The sequence below is a fragment of the Chiloscyllium plagiosum genome, chromosome 11 (assembly GCF_004010195.1).
Source record: "Chiloscyllium plagiosum isolate BGI_BamShark_2017 chromosome 11, ASM401019v2, whole genome shotgun sequence".
Taxonomy (NCBI): Eukaryota; Metazoa; Chordata; class Chondrichthyes; order Orectolobiformes; family Hemiscylliidae; genus Chiloscyllium; species Chiloscyllium plagiosum.
Window position 1 is genome coordinate 83,623,805 of NC_057720.1, and position 17,600 is coordinate 83,641,404.

Sequence of the window (17,600 nt, forward strand, 5' to 3'; positions counted from 1 at the left end):
TATTATTTTCTCAGGTTTTGGGAGTGGAGGGGATTGTGTGTGTCTGCTGTTTTTTGAGTAGGGTAGTTAGGTTTATGTGCATATTTTAATTTGCACTTTCTGCATCTTTACTTGAGTATTTTGTATTTCTCTTAATAAGCTAGTTATTTATTAATTAATAAAGGAACCTGGCTGACTTGTTTCTGATCCTGCGCTGTATACATTCAATATATAATTTACAATATCCCCTTTATTTTTAAATTCAAATTTTGTTGTGACCAGTTTTGGTGAGGGACAAGGTAACATATAAGTCCACCACTCCTAACGTAGTCATAGCATGATGCTGTCGATGTAAAATGTGTAGCAATGCTAACACTGACCATGGAGTCACTTGATTGGACTGCAGCTGCCACAAATAAATTGTATCATGAGATGCTTGTCGCTCAATTCAGCCTCCAATGCGCTAGCTCATCCAGTAACGAGAAAGTCTTACCAAATTAGATTTGGCTATTAGTAAATGCAGCAGAGAAAATGTCTGTGCTCCTGGGTGAAAATTTGGATCTGAATCACTCTCTAGGAACCGTGCAAAAGGCATCAATTGTCAGGGCTGGTTCTTAGAGAGCTGTCACATTGTGCTGTTTCCCCTTCTGAAAGAAGATTGATGCCTGAGAAAGAATGGTCAAATCTTTTACCCAGGTATTCTTCCCTTGTGTGACAGACAAAAGGCAGGATCTGACTTCGATTGTAACTGAACAAATCCTTATTTATTTTAACTCTTTAAGTATAATACTCAATACAAAACATACATTCTTTGCAACTTTTATTTCTTATTTCATCTAAATTCAACTTTAATTCACTTCATTTAACTTCTCTTTACCTTAATCGACGTGTGTCCCTAATTGAAGTTTAACTCAAGTTTTGGCTTGAATCAAATACTACCCCAATTTGAGTGAAATGGCCAACTTTGTTCACTCGGTGGATCTTGTCTTCTGGATCTTTGTCTTCTCTGAAAATTACGAGCGGGCCCGTGTCTCTCAAATGTGATCTGGGAGGTTTCTTCTCAGAAGATGTCTTTGTTCTGTTAATATATCTGAAAATTAGTACCTTTCTAGAAAGACCTCTGGCATTCAGCCAGTGAATTGATCAAAACCTGATCACACTGTTCGATCCCAGCCAATGGAGTTTACTGGTCAAAGACTCCCAAATGTTTACACTAACCCATAATTATTACATTCCCTACTCCATTTAAGGTAATATGATGCCAGTTTGATGAGAGACACCATGATACTTGCCTTATTTAGTCAACACAGGAAACTGCAGGTCACAATATGCCCTGTCTACAGTTTAACTGAGGTCAGAGTTTAGACTAGCTTGACCAAATTTTCAGCATGCTTGGTTGTAGCTCTTAAATAGTCCAGTAGCCGTTTCTTCTGCTGGCCACCTGACCACACATTGAAGACTGCTGTTGCTTGGTTTTACATCTATGTCCTCCTCAGCAGGTATATTTCTGATTTGCCAATTTCATTAAATCTGTAGCATAGGAACCAGTCCATGTTTGTGCTTATTCTCCTGATGAGCCGCCTTCATCCAAATCTCGCCTTCTGTTCCTCACACCTTCATCCTCACCTAGTTTCCCATTCTATGTATCTGTACAATTCACTTCAACAGTGTAATGAGGCATATACCTTATAAAGTATATACTTTATACATTCAGTTCTTAGCAGCCCCAGTGTCTTCAGGCTGCGCAGTTTCAGGTAATATAACAACAAACCTGTATGATGTTGGTGAATGACACACATTGTCTCTCTGGTCTTTACAGACTGAAGATCAAGCCCTACTGCCAGAGAATGAAGACCAGGTTGACCATCGACCATGGACACAGCAGCATTTGGTGGCTGCAGATATCCGTTTAACACCAACCCTGACCTTAACCCCACCTCAAGCAGAGCAGGATGCTGAAAGTATGGATGTCAATGTTAGAGGTCCAGGTAGGGGACAGTTGCCCTATTTATTGTTATGCCTCACAGGGGTAGGCTGCTAGAAACCAAGCCCTGCTATTCCTGGAGTTAAAGTCAAAAATTTAAAAATGTACTCAGAATTCCTCGGTTTTTCCTGTCTTTTATCCCAGGTTGATGGAAAGCACCAATCAGGCATCTAAGCTTAACAGCAATTAAAATTTATTAGAAATAAATGGATTTGAGCTGCAGGTAAATAGTTATGGCCCATTGACATAGAACTTTCCTAATCAAAGCTCTAACCCACTTATAAAATTCCTCCTCTCCAGATAGAGATAGACTGATATAACAAAACGTGGGTGTTATGAATGGGGAAAGACTGAGAAGGCAGTTCAGTGACAGTAATCCACAGGTTTGCTGAGCTGATTGTTTTGCTGATCAGAATGCTATGTCTCAATTTTGCTTCTCTAGATACTTTGGCTTGTTTGCAGGAGGCACAGGGTGACTGGTCCACACTTATAAAAGTCTCACTTATTAATTAAGTTACGGCTTACAGCAACTGATAAGGAAAATCTTCAAGCATTTTATGGCAGCAGAGAAACAGCTTCACTTTCAGCAATCCGGTGGCTTCTGAACTGAATATTGTTAAGGTTAGATTAGATTAGATTACATACAGTGTGGAAACAGGCCCTTCGGCCCAACAAGTCCACACCGACCCGCTGAAGTGTAACCCACCCATACCCCTACATTTACCCCTTACCTAACACTACGGGCAATTTAGCATGGCCAATTCACCTGACGTGCACATCTTTGGACTGTGGGAGAAAACCGGACCACCCTGAGGAAACCCACGCAGACACTGGGAGAATGTGCAAACTCCACACAGTCAGTCACCTGAGGCGAGAATTGAACCCGGGTCTCTCTGGCGCTGTGAGGCAGCAGTGCTAACCACTGTGCCACCGTGCCGCACAAGCAGTTCATGCTCCTGGGAGTCAATCACTTAGTTTTGGCAGGCAGGAAGCCTTTGTTATCAATAATTTTGGATGCCCTGTTCCCATTCACACACAGTCCCCCTGGCTGCAGCTCATCTGTAATAAGGCTTTCCCCACTGCTTGAACCAACAGCTGTGAAAACAGCACTTACAATGAGTGTCACATAACTTGTTTTTATAAAATGCAATAATCCTTCAACAATCAGTGTTTTTAAAATTGTTCTTTACCTATTTCAATCCACAATCAAACATAAAAGGATTTGGACTTTACATTTAAAAAAAAAAGCCAGACATTGGGAAGTTTTCATTTGGTCTATTATTCTGTGCCTGCCCTCTAAATCCTAAACCCAGCTAGTCCCGCCCTCCTGCCCTTTCCACACGGGAGTTTGGAAGTTTATGGGGTGTAAGTACATGCCTATAATCTTTATGGATAAGCTAATTCCTCTCTATGTCATGAGCAGAGAAAAGCATTTAGCCTGCAGATTTCCCAGCAGGCACTTGGATTTAAGTTAGAGATAAAGTTAGGCTGAGTGTTTTTAAAGGGAACAGAACTGAAAAGCAGAAAAGTTATGTTAAATTTAATGTTAAAACAAACTTACTAGTTGATTCTCCATGGTCTTCATATTATAAGAGAAACTGGAGAAAGTGCAAAAAAAAATGGATTAACAAGGGTGATTCCAGAACTAGGATGGTGAAAATATCAGGCTGGTAGGGTCCTTGGATGCTGCCTGAACTGCTGTGCTCTTCCAGTACCACTAATCCAGAAGATGGTGAAAATATCAGAAAAGAATTAACTTGCTGGAGTGCTATCTTTAAGAAAAGAAAAGATTTTTAATTTGAATGATGTATTTAAATTTGGAAAGATTTGATATGGCAGATGTAGGAATGTTTGATGTTGAGTTGAAAACAATCAGCCATAAATGTAAATAATAAATACTTTAAGGAATAAAGCAGAGACCTCTTTACCCAGGGAGTGGTTAGAATTTGTAACTCGCTATGACAAGGTGTAGTTGAGGCAAGTAGCATCAGCGTATTTAAGGGAAGCTCATTAAACACAAGCGAGGTATAGGTATTTATTGACAATGCGGAAGGCTAGTGTGGAACATAAACACTAGCATGAATCAGCTGCACGGAATGCCCCCTTGTTTTCATTGTATGTTGTTCTTGCCCAGATGGTTTTACACCACTTATGTTGGCATCACTAAGAGGTGGCGGGCTGGACACTGGAATTGAGGAGGAGGAAGACACTGAGGACTCATCGGCCAATGTCATCACTGACCTCATATACCAGGGTGCCAGCCTCCATTCCCAGACAGACCGGACTGGAGAGACATCTCTTCACCTGGCTGCACGTTATGCTCGGGCAGATGCTGCCAAACGTCTGCTCGATGCAGGCGCCGACGCCAACGCCCAGGATAATATGGGTAGATCACCTCTTCATGCAGCTGTGGCAGCCGATGCACAGGGGGTTTTCCAGGTGAGTGGTTGCTGGGGACAGGCTAAGGCAAATACTAAACAAACCAAATGCAGCAAGAGTCCACACAATCCTCTGAATGGCCTTTGAAGTAAAGGCAGAGGCTCCTGAGCAGAGTTGAAAAGCACCTTTATTTTCTTGCGGTCCTTTCATTCCTTTTCCTTTTGTTTTCCTGGTGACTGGCATCAGTGGTTCAGTGTACATTTGGTATTCATACCTGAAAGGTGGAAGCTGACACAGTTCAGTGTCTCTGCTCAGATGATCCTCCTTTGTACCTGATTTGCACTGGATGCGCTCTCATGAGAGAGGGGGAGAGAGGGAGGGAGAGAGAGAGAGAGAGAGACACAGAGAGAGAGACACACAGAGACAAAACAAGTGTTTAGTTTAACCTGCACGTCACCACATTTCAGGAGAAGAGCAAGGATGGAATGCAGGCCCCTCATCATGATTTCAGCCAATATCGGAATTGCATCCACACCACACTGCATCACAAACCAACTGAGCTATCTACATGCATAGCAATAAACTGGTGAAACACAGATTCATGTGTACCCAAATTGCAGCAGCGATTCCATCAACTGGGAACATCAAGCACCTTCTTCTAAGCAAGGTGCCATTCTTTATGGACCGGGACTGTCCTTCTCCTACCAGCCTCCTTATCCTACAATGATGATGTGTGTCATGGTATCCTATCCCAACTTCCCTAATCTTGAATATAATACAGGGGTTGATATTTTTCACCCCTGCCAGCTAAACAACCTTTGTTTGCTGTGGGAGATGAGGAAGATATTGAGGAATGGGTATGCTGAAAGCTTAAAATAAGGTACAATAACCAGGTCTCTCTCCTTGTATAGATTCTGATCAGAAACCGGGCCACTGATCTGGATTGCCGAATGAACGATGGCACCACCCCATTGAGTCTGGCTGCCCGCCTTGCTGTAGAAGGGATGGTGGTTGAACTGATTAACTGCCATGCAGATGTTAATGCTGTGGATGATCATGGTAAGAATAGAAATGGGATTTAGAATAGGTATAGGATTTAAGTAAAGAAATTAAAATGCTCAAAGTTGTGCCTTTCATGTACCCACAAACAACTAAGATAAATGTTGATCTTACACATTCCCAGCTCTTGATGAATAATGACGTGGGATCTTTTACATTGTTATGATCTCGAACCTGACCGCCCCCAACTTTATCATGACCTGGTTAGCCACTATTATTTTTTTATTTCTGAAGTTGAAATGAGATCCAAGGTACTTGCTATGGAATAAAGCCAGAAGATTCCAAGGTTTTGTACAAACAACAATACTTTACAAGTGCAAGTTAGAACATCAGTACTCTCTGCAGCAGAACTGGGAATTTATAACAGTCTGAATCACCTTGAATTGAATTGAATTTATTGACATGTGTACCAAGGCACAGTGAAAAGCTTTGTCTTGCGAGCAATACAGAGTTAAGTAGCATAGATAGTAAATAATAGGTAAACGGCAGCAAAAACAAAAACACAGGTACAGGCGAATGTTAAGAATTTGAGTCCATGATAAACCTGTGATGAACATGAATAAACTGTGATCAAACACCCTACAACACACCAAAAATAGCAAATGCAATCGAGACACAGAATTTCTCAGTACCTTGACCTGAATGTTAGTTACAGTAGACTAGAGAGAAACTGGACTCAACACGGAGATGCCTTAATCTAAATTAATCTATTACTTGTCTCTTGCTCTGCAGTCTGCTCATGCAGTGAGAGTTGTGCATGTGTTTAACTTGGGTTAATCATTATCTTACTTTGGTCATATTGCGTTTAGTTCCGACACTGCTCTGCCCTGTTCTCTTTAACACTTTGTGGTGATGCTTTCCCTCAGGAAAATCAGCACTTCACTGGGCAGCAGCTGTTAACAATGTGGATGCAACCCATGCCCTCCTGAAGAATGGAGCCAACAAAGACATGCAGGACAACAAGGTAATAAAATGTTCTGAATTAAAGCCACCTCCAGTTATAGATAGCACATTCTAAGGCATAAGGGTTACAGGTTTCCACAGCACCAGTATCCCCATAGTAGATCCCAATCACTCCCTTACTATCTATGTTACCGTAACCTGGCTCCCTTACCATGGCTAAGGCCTAACAGGTGCCCTGCCCAGTATTGACCTTCCCCTGACAACCAAACCATGGATGTCAACAAGATCTGAATCTAGGCAAGAACCAGTTGCACAGGCATCCAAAGCCCATCTACGGCACTGACTTCTAGAAGTCAATACTGCGATTGTGTGCCAACACTGATCACCATACATGGAACTTCGGAGCAACTGTGCATGCGTGCAGCGGCACAGCTGGGAGAGAATGTTGGTCAGAATGGTGAAGTGGGTATTGAAGGCCAAAGAGAGAGAAACGTAGTTGGGCAGACAAAGGAATGGGTAAAGGCCAGCCTGGGAAAATTGTTAGCTGCTAATGTTTGTGGTAGCAGCACATGTGATGGCAAGGTCCGGTGTGTGAGAGGTAGGGCAAGGACATGGGAGAAGGCGATCGGGCACGAAGATGATTGAATTTGATATTGAGCCCTGAAAGGCAGCAGGATCCCCATGCGAGAAATGAAATGTGAAATGTTGTTCCAGCTTGTGTTGAACTTTGTTGGAGCACTGTAGCAAGCCTGAGACAGAGATGTTGGCCAGGGAACACAGTGGTGTGTTGAAGTGGTGGGCAACTGGAAGCTCAGGGTCACTGTGGCATAGGCATACTGCAAAGCAGTCGCCTGGTCTGTGTTTTGTCTCCCCATTGTAGAGCAGACCCATTGCGAGCAGTGAATACAATAGACTAGATCTAGTCAAGCTGGAAGAACAGCATCTCATTTTCTGATTGGGGCCTCCACAACTCTGTTTGAGTTCAATAATTTTATGGCCTGAGTACCTCCTCCCATGTCCTTGCCTTGACCCCCACACACCAGACTTTGTCATCACATGGGTAATGCCAGTGATCCCCATTAGCAGCTTTTGACTCTCCCAAGCTGATCTCTGTCTCCCCAACTGTTGTTCTCTTTCTCTGAGTTTCATCTCCACCTATCATTTACTCCTCCCACTCCATCTTCTACGTGTATACTAACCTTTTCCTCACGAAAATCAGTTCTGAAGAAGGGTCACTGAACCCAAAACGTTAACTCTGCTTTCTCTCCAAAAATGCTGCCAGACCCGCTGAGGTTTTCCAGCAATTTATGGACCTATTTCCATGCTGTAAGAACTCTGACCGTCTGATTCTCTCTGTCTCTATGACTGCCCCAGTGATGTACAAGGAATGTAGCAATATTTTAAATTTAGCTCGTTTTAGTAATGGATACCTGTTGTTGCTCTAACAACTAATTCTCTTGGCCCACAGGAGGAGACACCCTTGTTTCTTGCTGCAAGGGAAGGCAGTTTCGAAGCTGCCAAAATCCTACTGGACCACTTCTCCAACCGTGACATTACTGACCACATGGACAGACTGCCCCGTGACATTGCGCAGGAGCGAATGCACCATGACATTGTGCAACTGCTGGATGAGTACAACCTTGTGCGGAGCCCGCAGGGCCCTGCTGGACCCATGATGGGACCCAATGTGTCTCCAGTGACCTGCTCGACTGGTGGCTCTTTTATGAACCTCAAGATGACTCCCATGGGCAAAAAGGCAAGACGGCCAAGCACCAAGGGCCTCACTCCAGGCAATGCTAAAGACTCTAAGGAAGCCAAAGCCAGGAGGCGGAAAAGATCAATCGGCAATGAGAAAGGGGCCATTGCAGAGGGGTCACTGACTCTGTCCCCAGTCGAGTCACTGGAATCCCCACATAACTACTTATCCACCACATCTCCACCTGTACTCACATCTTCAGGGGTTTTACATCAATCTCCTCCAGCATCTCTCCACCCGTCCACTCCGGTGCAGAGCCAGCTGGCCATGTCCTTCTCCAACCTAAGTGAGATAAAAGGTATGAACATGGATTCCCACAGAGTCTTGAGCCAGGTCCACCCCTCCATGTCCCATCCTTCCATGGCTGGGCAAAGCGGCAGCCTGGGGTTGCCCTTGGGAAGGGTTGAGCATTTGAACATGCAGTCGGACTGGATGAACCGGATGGGAATTACAACCACCCAGTACAACCCAATGCTGGGCATCATGCAGCAGGTCTCTGGCTCCTACCCGAATATGCAACAACAGAATGCAGTGCTTCAGGCTAACATGCCTCAAGTGCACATGACCATGCTCAGGGAGCAGTTACCGCAAATACTCACCTACCAGCCCATGAACAATGCTGCCTCACAGTCTGTTATCCAGCAGCAGCAGCAACAGCAAAGTGCTCAAGTAACACAGCAACAGGGACAACCTTACTGCAGCTCAATGACACCAGGGCCAGTCAGCAACATGCACCAGATGTCGGAGATCATCCAGCTGCCAAATGGACAACTGAACAACTCCATGCTGTCCACTAGCCAAGACGGCCAGGTATCACAGACCACCCTGCCACCCTACCACAAGCTGCCAAGCTCAGTGCAGATCGATAAGTACCCCACACCACCGTCTCAGCACAGTTATGTTTCAGCAACAGACAACACCCCGAACCACAATGTTCATCTTCAGAGCGAGCACCCTTACCTAACACCCTCTCCCGAATCCCCCGATCAGTGGTCCAGCTCATCTCCGCATTCCACATCCGACTGGTCAGACATCACACCCAGCCCCGCTCCAATCGGACAGCGACCACAGGTTTCACACATTCCAGAGCAGCAGAGGAACAACATGCAGGTGTTTGCCTGAGCATTTGTGATGGGAGACTCTTTGCCTGCTCGTAATGAAGGAAGAAGATTCCTTGTACTTCAGGTCGTGAAATTTCCCCTTCATTTGGTTGGGAGGAAGGAACTGTTCCTATGAAGTACTGAACAATTCTTGAAGAAGAACAGCTCTCTCAGAATTTAGGAACTCAAAGACACGACTTCAGTGTGGTTTGAAGAAGTTTTTTATTTATTTTAATCACTGATGTCACTGCCTGTTTCTATGTTTATGTGACACTTTTTAAAAAAAACTTCTGTTTAGCTCTGGACTTAAGCAAAGCTTTTTTTAAACTTGCCATTTTGTCACCAGTGTCATCTGTGTTCTGTGCAGTTCTCCCATCAAATCGGAGAACTGTCCCAGTTGTAGATGCAAGCAGATTTGAAGTTGAAGTTGGGATCAAACCTCAGCCTGAGGATTGGTTGCAAAATGTGACAACAGCATTTGCCAACTCTTGCTGATGTGGCTGTTAATTAATCAGAATATATCATTAATATTGAAGGAAAATGCAACCTTGCCAGTTGTGGGTGGGGGAGGTTGTGAGGAGGAGAGTGGTGGGACAAGAGGAGAAACACTGAAGTTCAGTGAGTCCATACTTCCAACTTGTCATCCATTGCCAATTGCTTCCACAAGCTGACCTCTTATTTTAAATTGTCTTTCTAGTCTTCCATGGTACTAAGATTCCTAATGTGGTACCTTCATGTAAGTTTGTACTGAATACTTGTCTTGTCAGCAGCACCGTGACAGAGGGATTTGACAGGTGAAATAGCTCAGAAATATTACATTTTTGTACTGGTTTTACTTTTAAATGTTAAGTTTTAATCATTCCTGCATCATAGAGTCATAGAAACTTGAGTCACCTAAAGTATTAACATTTCTGGTGAACCACTCACTTGTAGTCATCAAAACATGCTTTCTTTCTCCCCTTATTTAAAGAATAAGTGGATTTGAAACTGAAGGTAATTGCTCAGTTTTGGTATTCTTACCGATTAGTTCTTTTGCACCCTCGAATCACTCATTGCTGCTTTTGAAAGGCCAGCCAATTGATGAGCAGACCTGGGCCCTCCATGAGAGCAAGACTCCACTGGATAAATCATTGACAAGCTTACTTTGGCATGTGGAGTGTTGGAGAAGGTTGCTCCATTTTTGAACATCACTGCTGTCAAACCCCTTGGCACTTAGTGGGAGTCTCATTGCAGCTCTAGAACAATCCATCTCTCATGGGCCATGGGACCTGATGAAGAGTGGATAACTCAAGACGATTGTTTCATTTCTGTGACGTGATACAGCTTGGGTGGGTTCTTAATTTTTACATATTACATCTAAATATATTTCTGTCTCAATGTATTCTAGAGATTACAATTAGATTGAATTCACCACATTGGAAGCTTAAAGTGAAGTGATAAACAAATAAGTTTAACTGTGAGACTCATTTTGATATGGTGAGGGCAAACCACATGGTCTACTCTCTGAACAGTAATTATTGATCCAAACACTTTCAGAAAATATTTCCTTTGCTTGGCCACCCAACCTACAGAAAGGATTTTGTCCCTGTGCTTAAATTATGAGATTGGGTTAAAGGATGGCTTCCGGTTATGGCATCCTCATCCAACTCCCAATGTCAGTTCGGAGAAGGGGTACAGTTGGCATTTGCCACAGGAAATGGTATATTTTCGATTTTGTCCAAAGATGCCAAACCTCTGGTAGCTGGGAGGAGGGCGATGGGGGTACAGGGTTGAGCAACCTCACAGTTCCCAGCGGGGTAGAAACCTAAAAATGCTTTATTTTCCACCACCTCTTCCCAGTGAACCACTCTCTTCATTGAACTCTTGAGTGGGATTGACTAAACGTGTGAAACCCCCGTCACTCCTTACTCCTGTTTTAGTTTTTAAGCTTGTTTCTTGCCAATTTTGAACCATAACTAATCATTTTGGATTTTTCTCAAAGTTGTACTTTATACTGTCAATGGAGAAACACAGTGTTAAATTATAAAATGAAATCCCATGTTGAGGAAAAAAAAAACCCTGGGGTTGTAACATTTCACTGCACTTATGAAACACAGGAAAAATTCTTTGGTCTGTAAAATTTACAGATACTTAGATTGTTATGCTAATATTTGAGAGATTTGGTGTGAAAATCAGTTTTCTACACTTGTTTTACCACCACAGAAGATATTTGGAGTTGGTGCTTTTATCTGTTAGGTTCCAGCCATAACCTGGAGATTAAAATTTCTTTCTTTTTCTTTGCCCAGATATTGTATATTATTGTGAATTTCTGAGAGAGACATGGTTATGGTTTTGTACTTTCTATGAAATTATTGTGGAAGAAAGCATTGAAGGACCAAACATTTACAAGGTACTTTCAAAGAAAACAGGGGATTTCAGGCGTCTGTTTTAGCTACTTACAATGTCGAATCATTTGTGAAATTACACTTGGGTCAAAGGGCATAGCCCAATCAGTAACCGAATGTTAGAGGTAAGCCTTCAATCAGTAAGACTTCTCTACCAAATCAGCCTGCTGAAAACCAAGTAATGAAGGAATTTGTTGAATACAATGATCTAAAGGAAGATAATTTTCCAAATCAATTCTGTATAATGTTCCATTCAATAACATGTTCCATATTTGTAAATTAACATTAACAAATGTTATGGTATGAAAGGCATCCATGAAATTCCTGCTTATTATGAAGTTTATTGACCTATTTTAATAGAGGGGTACAGGAAGTAGAATATGACTGGAATTGCAGCACTGATGACATTTCCATTTTTAGCTTTTTTTTGGGCTCATTAAGAATTCTCATAAATGTTAAGTTCCCTTTCTTTCTTCTGCCTACCCTTGACCCCAAAGTCCAATAATTATGAATACCAGTGCGTTGACTATTTTGATGCAACTCAGCTAAAATTCGTCAAGTTTGAGAGTCAATTTGCTGTAGAATCATCTCCATATCTGTTCATGAAACTAAATTGGCCACCCTATGTACAGGGAGAGCTGGTGTTGCCGATTTAACAATTGTGACATTGGTTAAAATGCTGGTTAGGGCAGGACAACATGAGCCTATTTACAAGTCAGATTTTAATTTTTTTCTTGTCCTGATGAAATCTTCCTTACACAAACTATAAAATCTGTAAGCAGCAACTTTTCTCATTTACCATCCCTTGAAAACAAAACAAAGTTCAGGCATGCTAATTAATGTTTTTAATAGCAACCTTTTAAAAAAAAATACACTTCATGTTAGATTCCTGGTCTTCAGTCTATGGAATTGTGGAAAGTATTGCACAAACCTGACTTGCACTTGTTCTTTTAATGTTACAATACAGCCCAAGTTAATTTCTATAAATTCCTCTAAAATCCGTATCCAATAATGGTCGATCTTGCTGTCCATCCCGCTGACAGTATTCTGGAACAAAACTTTAACCCTCAGTAATATGTTGCACTTTAAACCCACGAGCTGAACACTCTGATCTCTTTCCTCTGAACTACCTGTAGGAATGCAGTGAGAAACAAAAATTAATCGACATGTTTTTAAACCCTCCATTCCTTAAAAATGGCGACATCGGTTGGATGTGTCAGACAGGTTTGACTTCTCAATAGTGCATTCTCTCTCATAATCTTTCAATATTAGACCAAAAAACCATGAAGTCTCCACATGAATGTAAATACAAAGTGCATGTTAAAGAAACAATGTTTCTCCTGATCAACTCCTTCATTTTTTTTTTTGTCTGGTTAAAAATGCCCACAGTCACAGGCTGGTGCACTTAACTATTCTGTGTTTAATGCACCTTAGGGTGTATCTGTTCACCATAATACCCGAGTGTTCCATCCTCCAGCACTAATGTCCACCTCAACTTGACAAGTGCAAAATACACTTGAAAAAACACTTGAGCTTCCTTCCAATTTACTCTTAGCTTCTTCCCACAACAAGCTGTAAATGGAGATGTCTGGGCGATGAAGAAAGATGTACTTCATACAGACAATCACGTAACAGTAACTTGTGCGTGTAACGCACACACTCAACTACAGAGAAACTACAGAACCAATGGTTCATGTCTTGTGGAGCCAATTAATTGATGTAAATAAGCTAACTTTGTATGAGAAGTTGTACCTTTGACGAACTTGTACTTTTTTTTGCTGTCTTTTAAATGTATATGTACTAAAAATGCTTATTCATATTAGATGAGCTATTGAACTAGTGGATGGAATACTATTTTTTAATTTTTACACAAGAACTTTTCATGAGAAAAGTTTCAAATGAATTTCTACAGAAAAGTATTTTTGAAGATTGTGATTTATACATGAAGTATGAAATGTAACATAAGATGTTTAAAATAGATATGTGTTGTCTCTTTGTCTTTATGGGTGGAAAATTAATCAGTCTAATTTGTTCAGTACATTCATACAAAAAAATGCCAACTACTACTATGGATGAGGAATATAGGGGAACAAACCGTGTTTATTGTCTCTTTAAGAACTTAGTGCAGAAGATGAACTGCATTGATCAAAGAACTTCCTGGAGCCTTTTGTTGGTCTCTGAGCAACACTCAAAAGATTAAGCAGAGGCCATTCAGCCCTCAAACCTGCTCCCCCATTCCAGTAGATCAAGGCAGAGATATCTTTTTAATATGTGCTCAAAACAATGCAGTGCCCCAAGACACAATCTGACTGTTCTCCATTGTATTCCTACTCCTTTATCATAAAGACCCATGTCCTGTTAGCCTTTTCGATTACTTTTTTAAATCTGTTTTAATGGTTTGTGTACTTGGAGTCTCAATACCTCTGCTGCGCCACACTCCACACATTTTAGCCATTTAGAAAGATAAACTGGGACTATTTTCCAATGGACGGCCTCACATTTTACTGCATGTTGTTTGGTCGACTTACTTCATTGGCTTCTGCATTTCTGTTTTCTTCTGTGCTCCTTACTCTCTATCCTAACTTAGATTAAGAAATAGAGTTATACATCCAAGTTATTGTGAAATATATTAAAAACCCAGAGTAGATCATTTAGAAATGCCGTTTGCCACATCCTGCCAACCATATTTATCAATTACCCCATTGTTGCTCCCAACCAATTACCAACCCAATTTAAAAAGCTACGGACTTTCATTTTTGATAGTAGTCTCTTATGAAAAAAACTATAAATTAGTTTAAAATTGTTCAAATAGATATCAGCCATTTCATATGGCCATGTCAACTCTGATCAGCTTAGTTCAAATTTTCAGACATTCTGTCACCAATGACTAACAGATTCTAATAGTTTCCACATGGCTGATGTTTAACTGACAGACCTTTGGTATATTCAGTTTTTATTTAACACATTTACAAATGCCAGCATCTGTTTCAGGTTGATGGTGCTTTGATCAAATGTGTAAGGTTTTGAGCAAATGAAAAGGCAAGAGGAAGTGGCAAAGTGATCAGAAGGGAAGGCCTGTAATGGGATGAAAGCCACGATAGATGAAATAATGGCGGTTTTGATGGTGCAAGGCAAAAGAGAGACTTAATGAGACCAGTAAGGGAACAAAATAGTGTCCAGAAGAAGGTGTAAATGGCAGAATCATGAAGCTACTGCCTAAAAGGAGACAAACGTGAGTGAAAACAAAGCTGTTGAAGAAAATGGAAACAGAATGGGGGACATTGTTGAATTAAATGTTGAGTGCCTGAACCAAGAATGAGGTGCAGTTCCTAAGCTTGTACTGAGCTTCATGGATACCAAGGACACCTGACATCAGAATGGGAGCGAGGTGGAGAATTAAAATGGACATGCTTTCAGTTAGCCCCTTTTTCCTTCCCTTCTAAAATAACAAGGAAACCTAAGCAAATTTGTGATCTAATTGCATAATTCCTAAATCACTGTCAACACAAAAAAACCTTATTAGCACAACCTTCTCCATTGTCTTATCCTGTTGATTTGTAAAATAATAATGAGCATTTTTTAAAATTTAAAACAAAATCATTAGTTATAAGTGCTAACTTTTTAATGGATTTCCCCAGAGTAATTTGTTTTCATGTTTCTTTCTCCATTGCTAGACTCCTTCTGTTTCTTTCTCTGTCTACTTGATAATATTTCTTTCCCTTTATTCTCCAATCTGGTGAGGCTGGTCCGTATCCAGTGTACATCTCCAAAGTTAAAGGATGAGGTGGTCACTTCCCATGGAGCAAACTCTGAAATGTTGGGGGCTGCAGGATAATATGGAGGCTTGGAGGACCAAATAGCAAGCTGGAGTCACCAGGTCCCCAGTTTGACTTGGGTATATCGCCATCTAATTTTTTGCCACTGCATGGGAGAATAGCAAACTGCGTGCAAATGAGGGAAGAATACATAATAATGAAGTGTTATTGCGTGGAAAGTTAGACGTCTTTTGTCTTGACACTGAGAATTTCATTATTTTGCAATCTCACCATATTTTCCCAGCTGACTTGCTATTGCCCATTATGTCCAAGGCCTGGGCAGATTCAACTCGTAAAATTTATTTCCCCCTTTCTCCCTCAGTCATTTGAGAATTACTCCTGCTCACCAGCTGCAAGATGTTACATAAATTTGGGATGTCTTGAGGCCATAGTCGGAAAGTGTGGCGCTGGAAAAGCACAGCAGGTCAGGCAGCATCCGAGGAGCAGGAGAGTCGACATTTTGGTCATAAGTCCCCACATTCCTCATGAAGGGCTTATGCCTGAAACGTCGACTCTCCTGCTCCTCGGATGCTGCCTGACCTGCTGTGCTTTCCCAGTGCCACAATTTTCAACTCTGGTCTCCAGCATCTGCAGTCCTTACTTTCTCCTATGCCTTGAGGTCATGAAAAGCACATGAATCCTTTTATACTAGTTTCTTTTACTCAGTGGTGGGCTGTTGCTGAATGTTAGTGTAGTCGCCTGCAAGAGCATGAGAAATAGAACCTGGAGTAGCAGCTCTGTAAACTCCACTTCACATTTCAATTACATAATCCCTAATCTGTCTCCACTCCAACTTCCTTGATTACTTTGGAATAAAGTCAGAAAAAATTACTCGCAGACTATCCAGGAGCTTATTTACACTTTCCACAGTGGTTGCTGGAGCTGGGATTTCTCATCGGTGCAGTCGTGGCTGATTGATTTCCCTTTTCTCATGGAGACAATGGTGTTAATTCCGAATTCTCCTCTAAGATCCCTTAGCTTCGGGGCAAAGAAATTTCCTGATTGGGGTGGGGTGGGGCTTCAACTCCAAACAATGGGAAAGATATAAGAGGAAGACAGAGGGGGCAAGGCCATTTCTTTTGTGTCCTGTGGCCTTTCTTATCTGACTATATATTAGTTCACATTTACTATATTTTACATACAAAATGGGTTATGTGATTTCTCTCTCTAAAAACCTTTCGGACTTGGTGTGTCCACCAAACATCTTGTTTTCTTGAGCAGTATTTTAGCTGCTTAAGCCAGTGTCTTATGATGTGAAAAGTGTTTCAAAACGTTCAAGAAATGGCCCGCTCAATGAAATAATATATCCAGCCATTGACATTATATATTAAGGTTATAGATAATATATTTTCACAACATAAGTGCTAGTTCTGGTCTCTAGGGCTGGGGCAAGCAGCCTTTTTAGCATTTACCTATCAGACCCCTTCTGTGGTCAAGGGAATATCTTGTCTATTCAATCTCTTCTTATGGGAAAATGCCCTCATTTCAGGAACCAGTTAAGGGAACCTGTGTTGCATGACTTTGGAATGAAAATGCCCTTCTTGAGAAACCAAAATTGTATACACTTTTTTTGTCGAGGCATTCACTGCAGTGCAAAAGTAATTGCTGCAAGCCCCCATTAATAGTGGCCCCGATCATATAGATATTGCAAACAAGCCATTTCCCCCCTTCCCTATGAAACATGATACTAACTGTTCTCGAAGGTTGAACAAGGTGGAACAGTAGGATTTCTAATGTATTTAAATGGATGCAACCAATGTTAGTGTTTGATGTAATGATAAGCTACTCATGATGAAAGGAAAAGAACATTACCCTGTGAGGAGACACCTGTGCTTTATGAAATGGGCTAGAGACCTCCCTTGTCTCGAACTATCACTCATTTCCTAAGTCCTGAACCACATTTTCATGAAGCGATTCTGGGTTCACTGCTCCAGCTCTCACTCATCCATTTTCCAGCCTACCCACGTGAGGCTTGAAGTTTTCTGTGGCAGTGACTAATTGTTCTTTCTCTTAATCCTTGAAATATTGAGCGCTACTCACCACTGTGTTATACTCCCATGTTTCATCTTCATGCTGCAGCTTGCTTCTGTCTGAATATTGCCTCTGTAGCTCAAAACCGGTTTTTCTCCTGACAGCCTGCTGGATAATTTCTTGGGTACTGTCCAGGTGCGACAAAGGCTTGACTGCACAGAAAGGAGGATTGCCACTGCAAGAACCAAGAGGGAAGGAAGTCAAATAGAC

The 17,600-nt window shown here is 41.6% G+C and overlaps 1 protein-coding gene across 1 annotated transcript in view; it reads left to right on the forward strand.

The window, feature by feature from the left end:
• LOC122554632 (neurogenic locus notch homolog protein 2-like) overlaps positions 1-13,522 on the forward strand; it is a 158,324-nt gene extending 144,802 nt beyond the window's left edge. The window contains exons 30-34 of the mRNA XM_043699954.1: positions 1,799-1,967; positions 4,098-4,402; positions 5,254-5,401; positions 6,268-6,365; positions 7,773-13,522. Coding sequence (XP_043555889.1) covers positions 1,799-1,967; positions 4,098-4,402; positions 5,254-5,401; positions 6,268-6,365; positions 7,773-9,182 — 2,130 coding nt within the window. The 3' untranslated portion in view covers positions 9,183-13,522. The remainder of the gene's footprint in view (positions 1-1,798; positions 1,968-4,097; positions 4,403-5,253; positions 5,402-6,267; positions 6,366-7,772) is intronic.
• Positions 13,523-17,600: the final 4,078 nt, after the last annotated feature.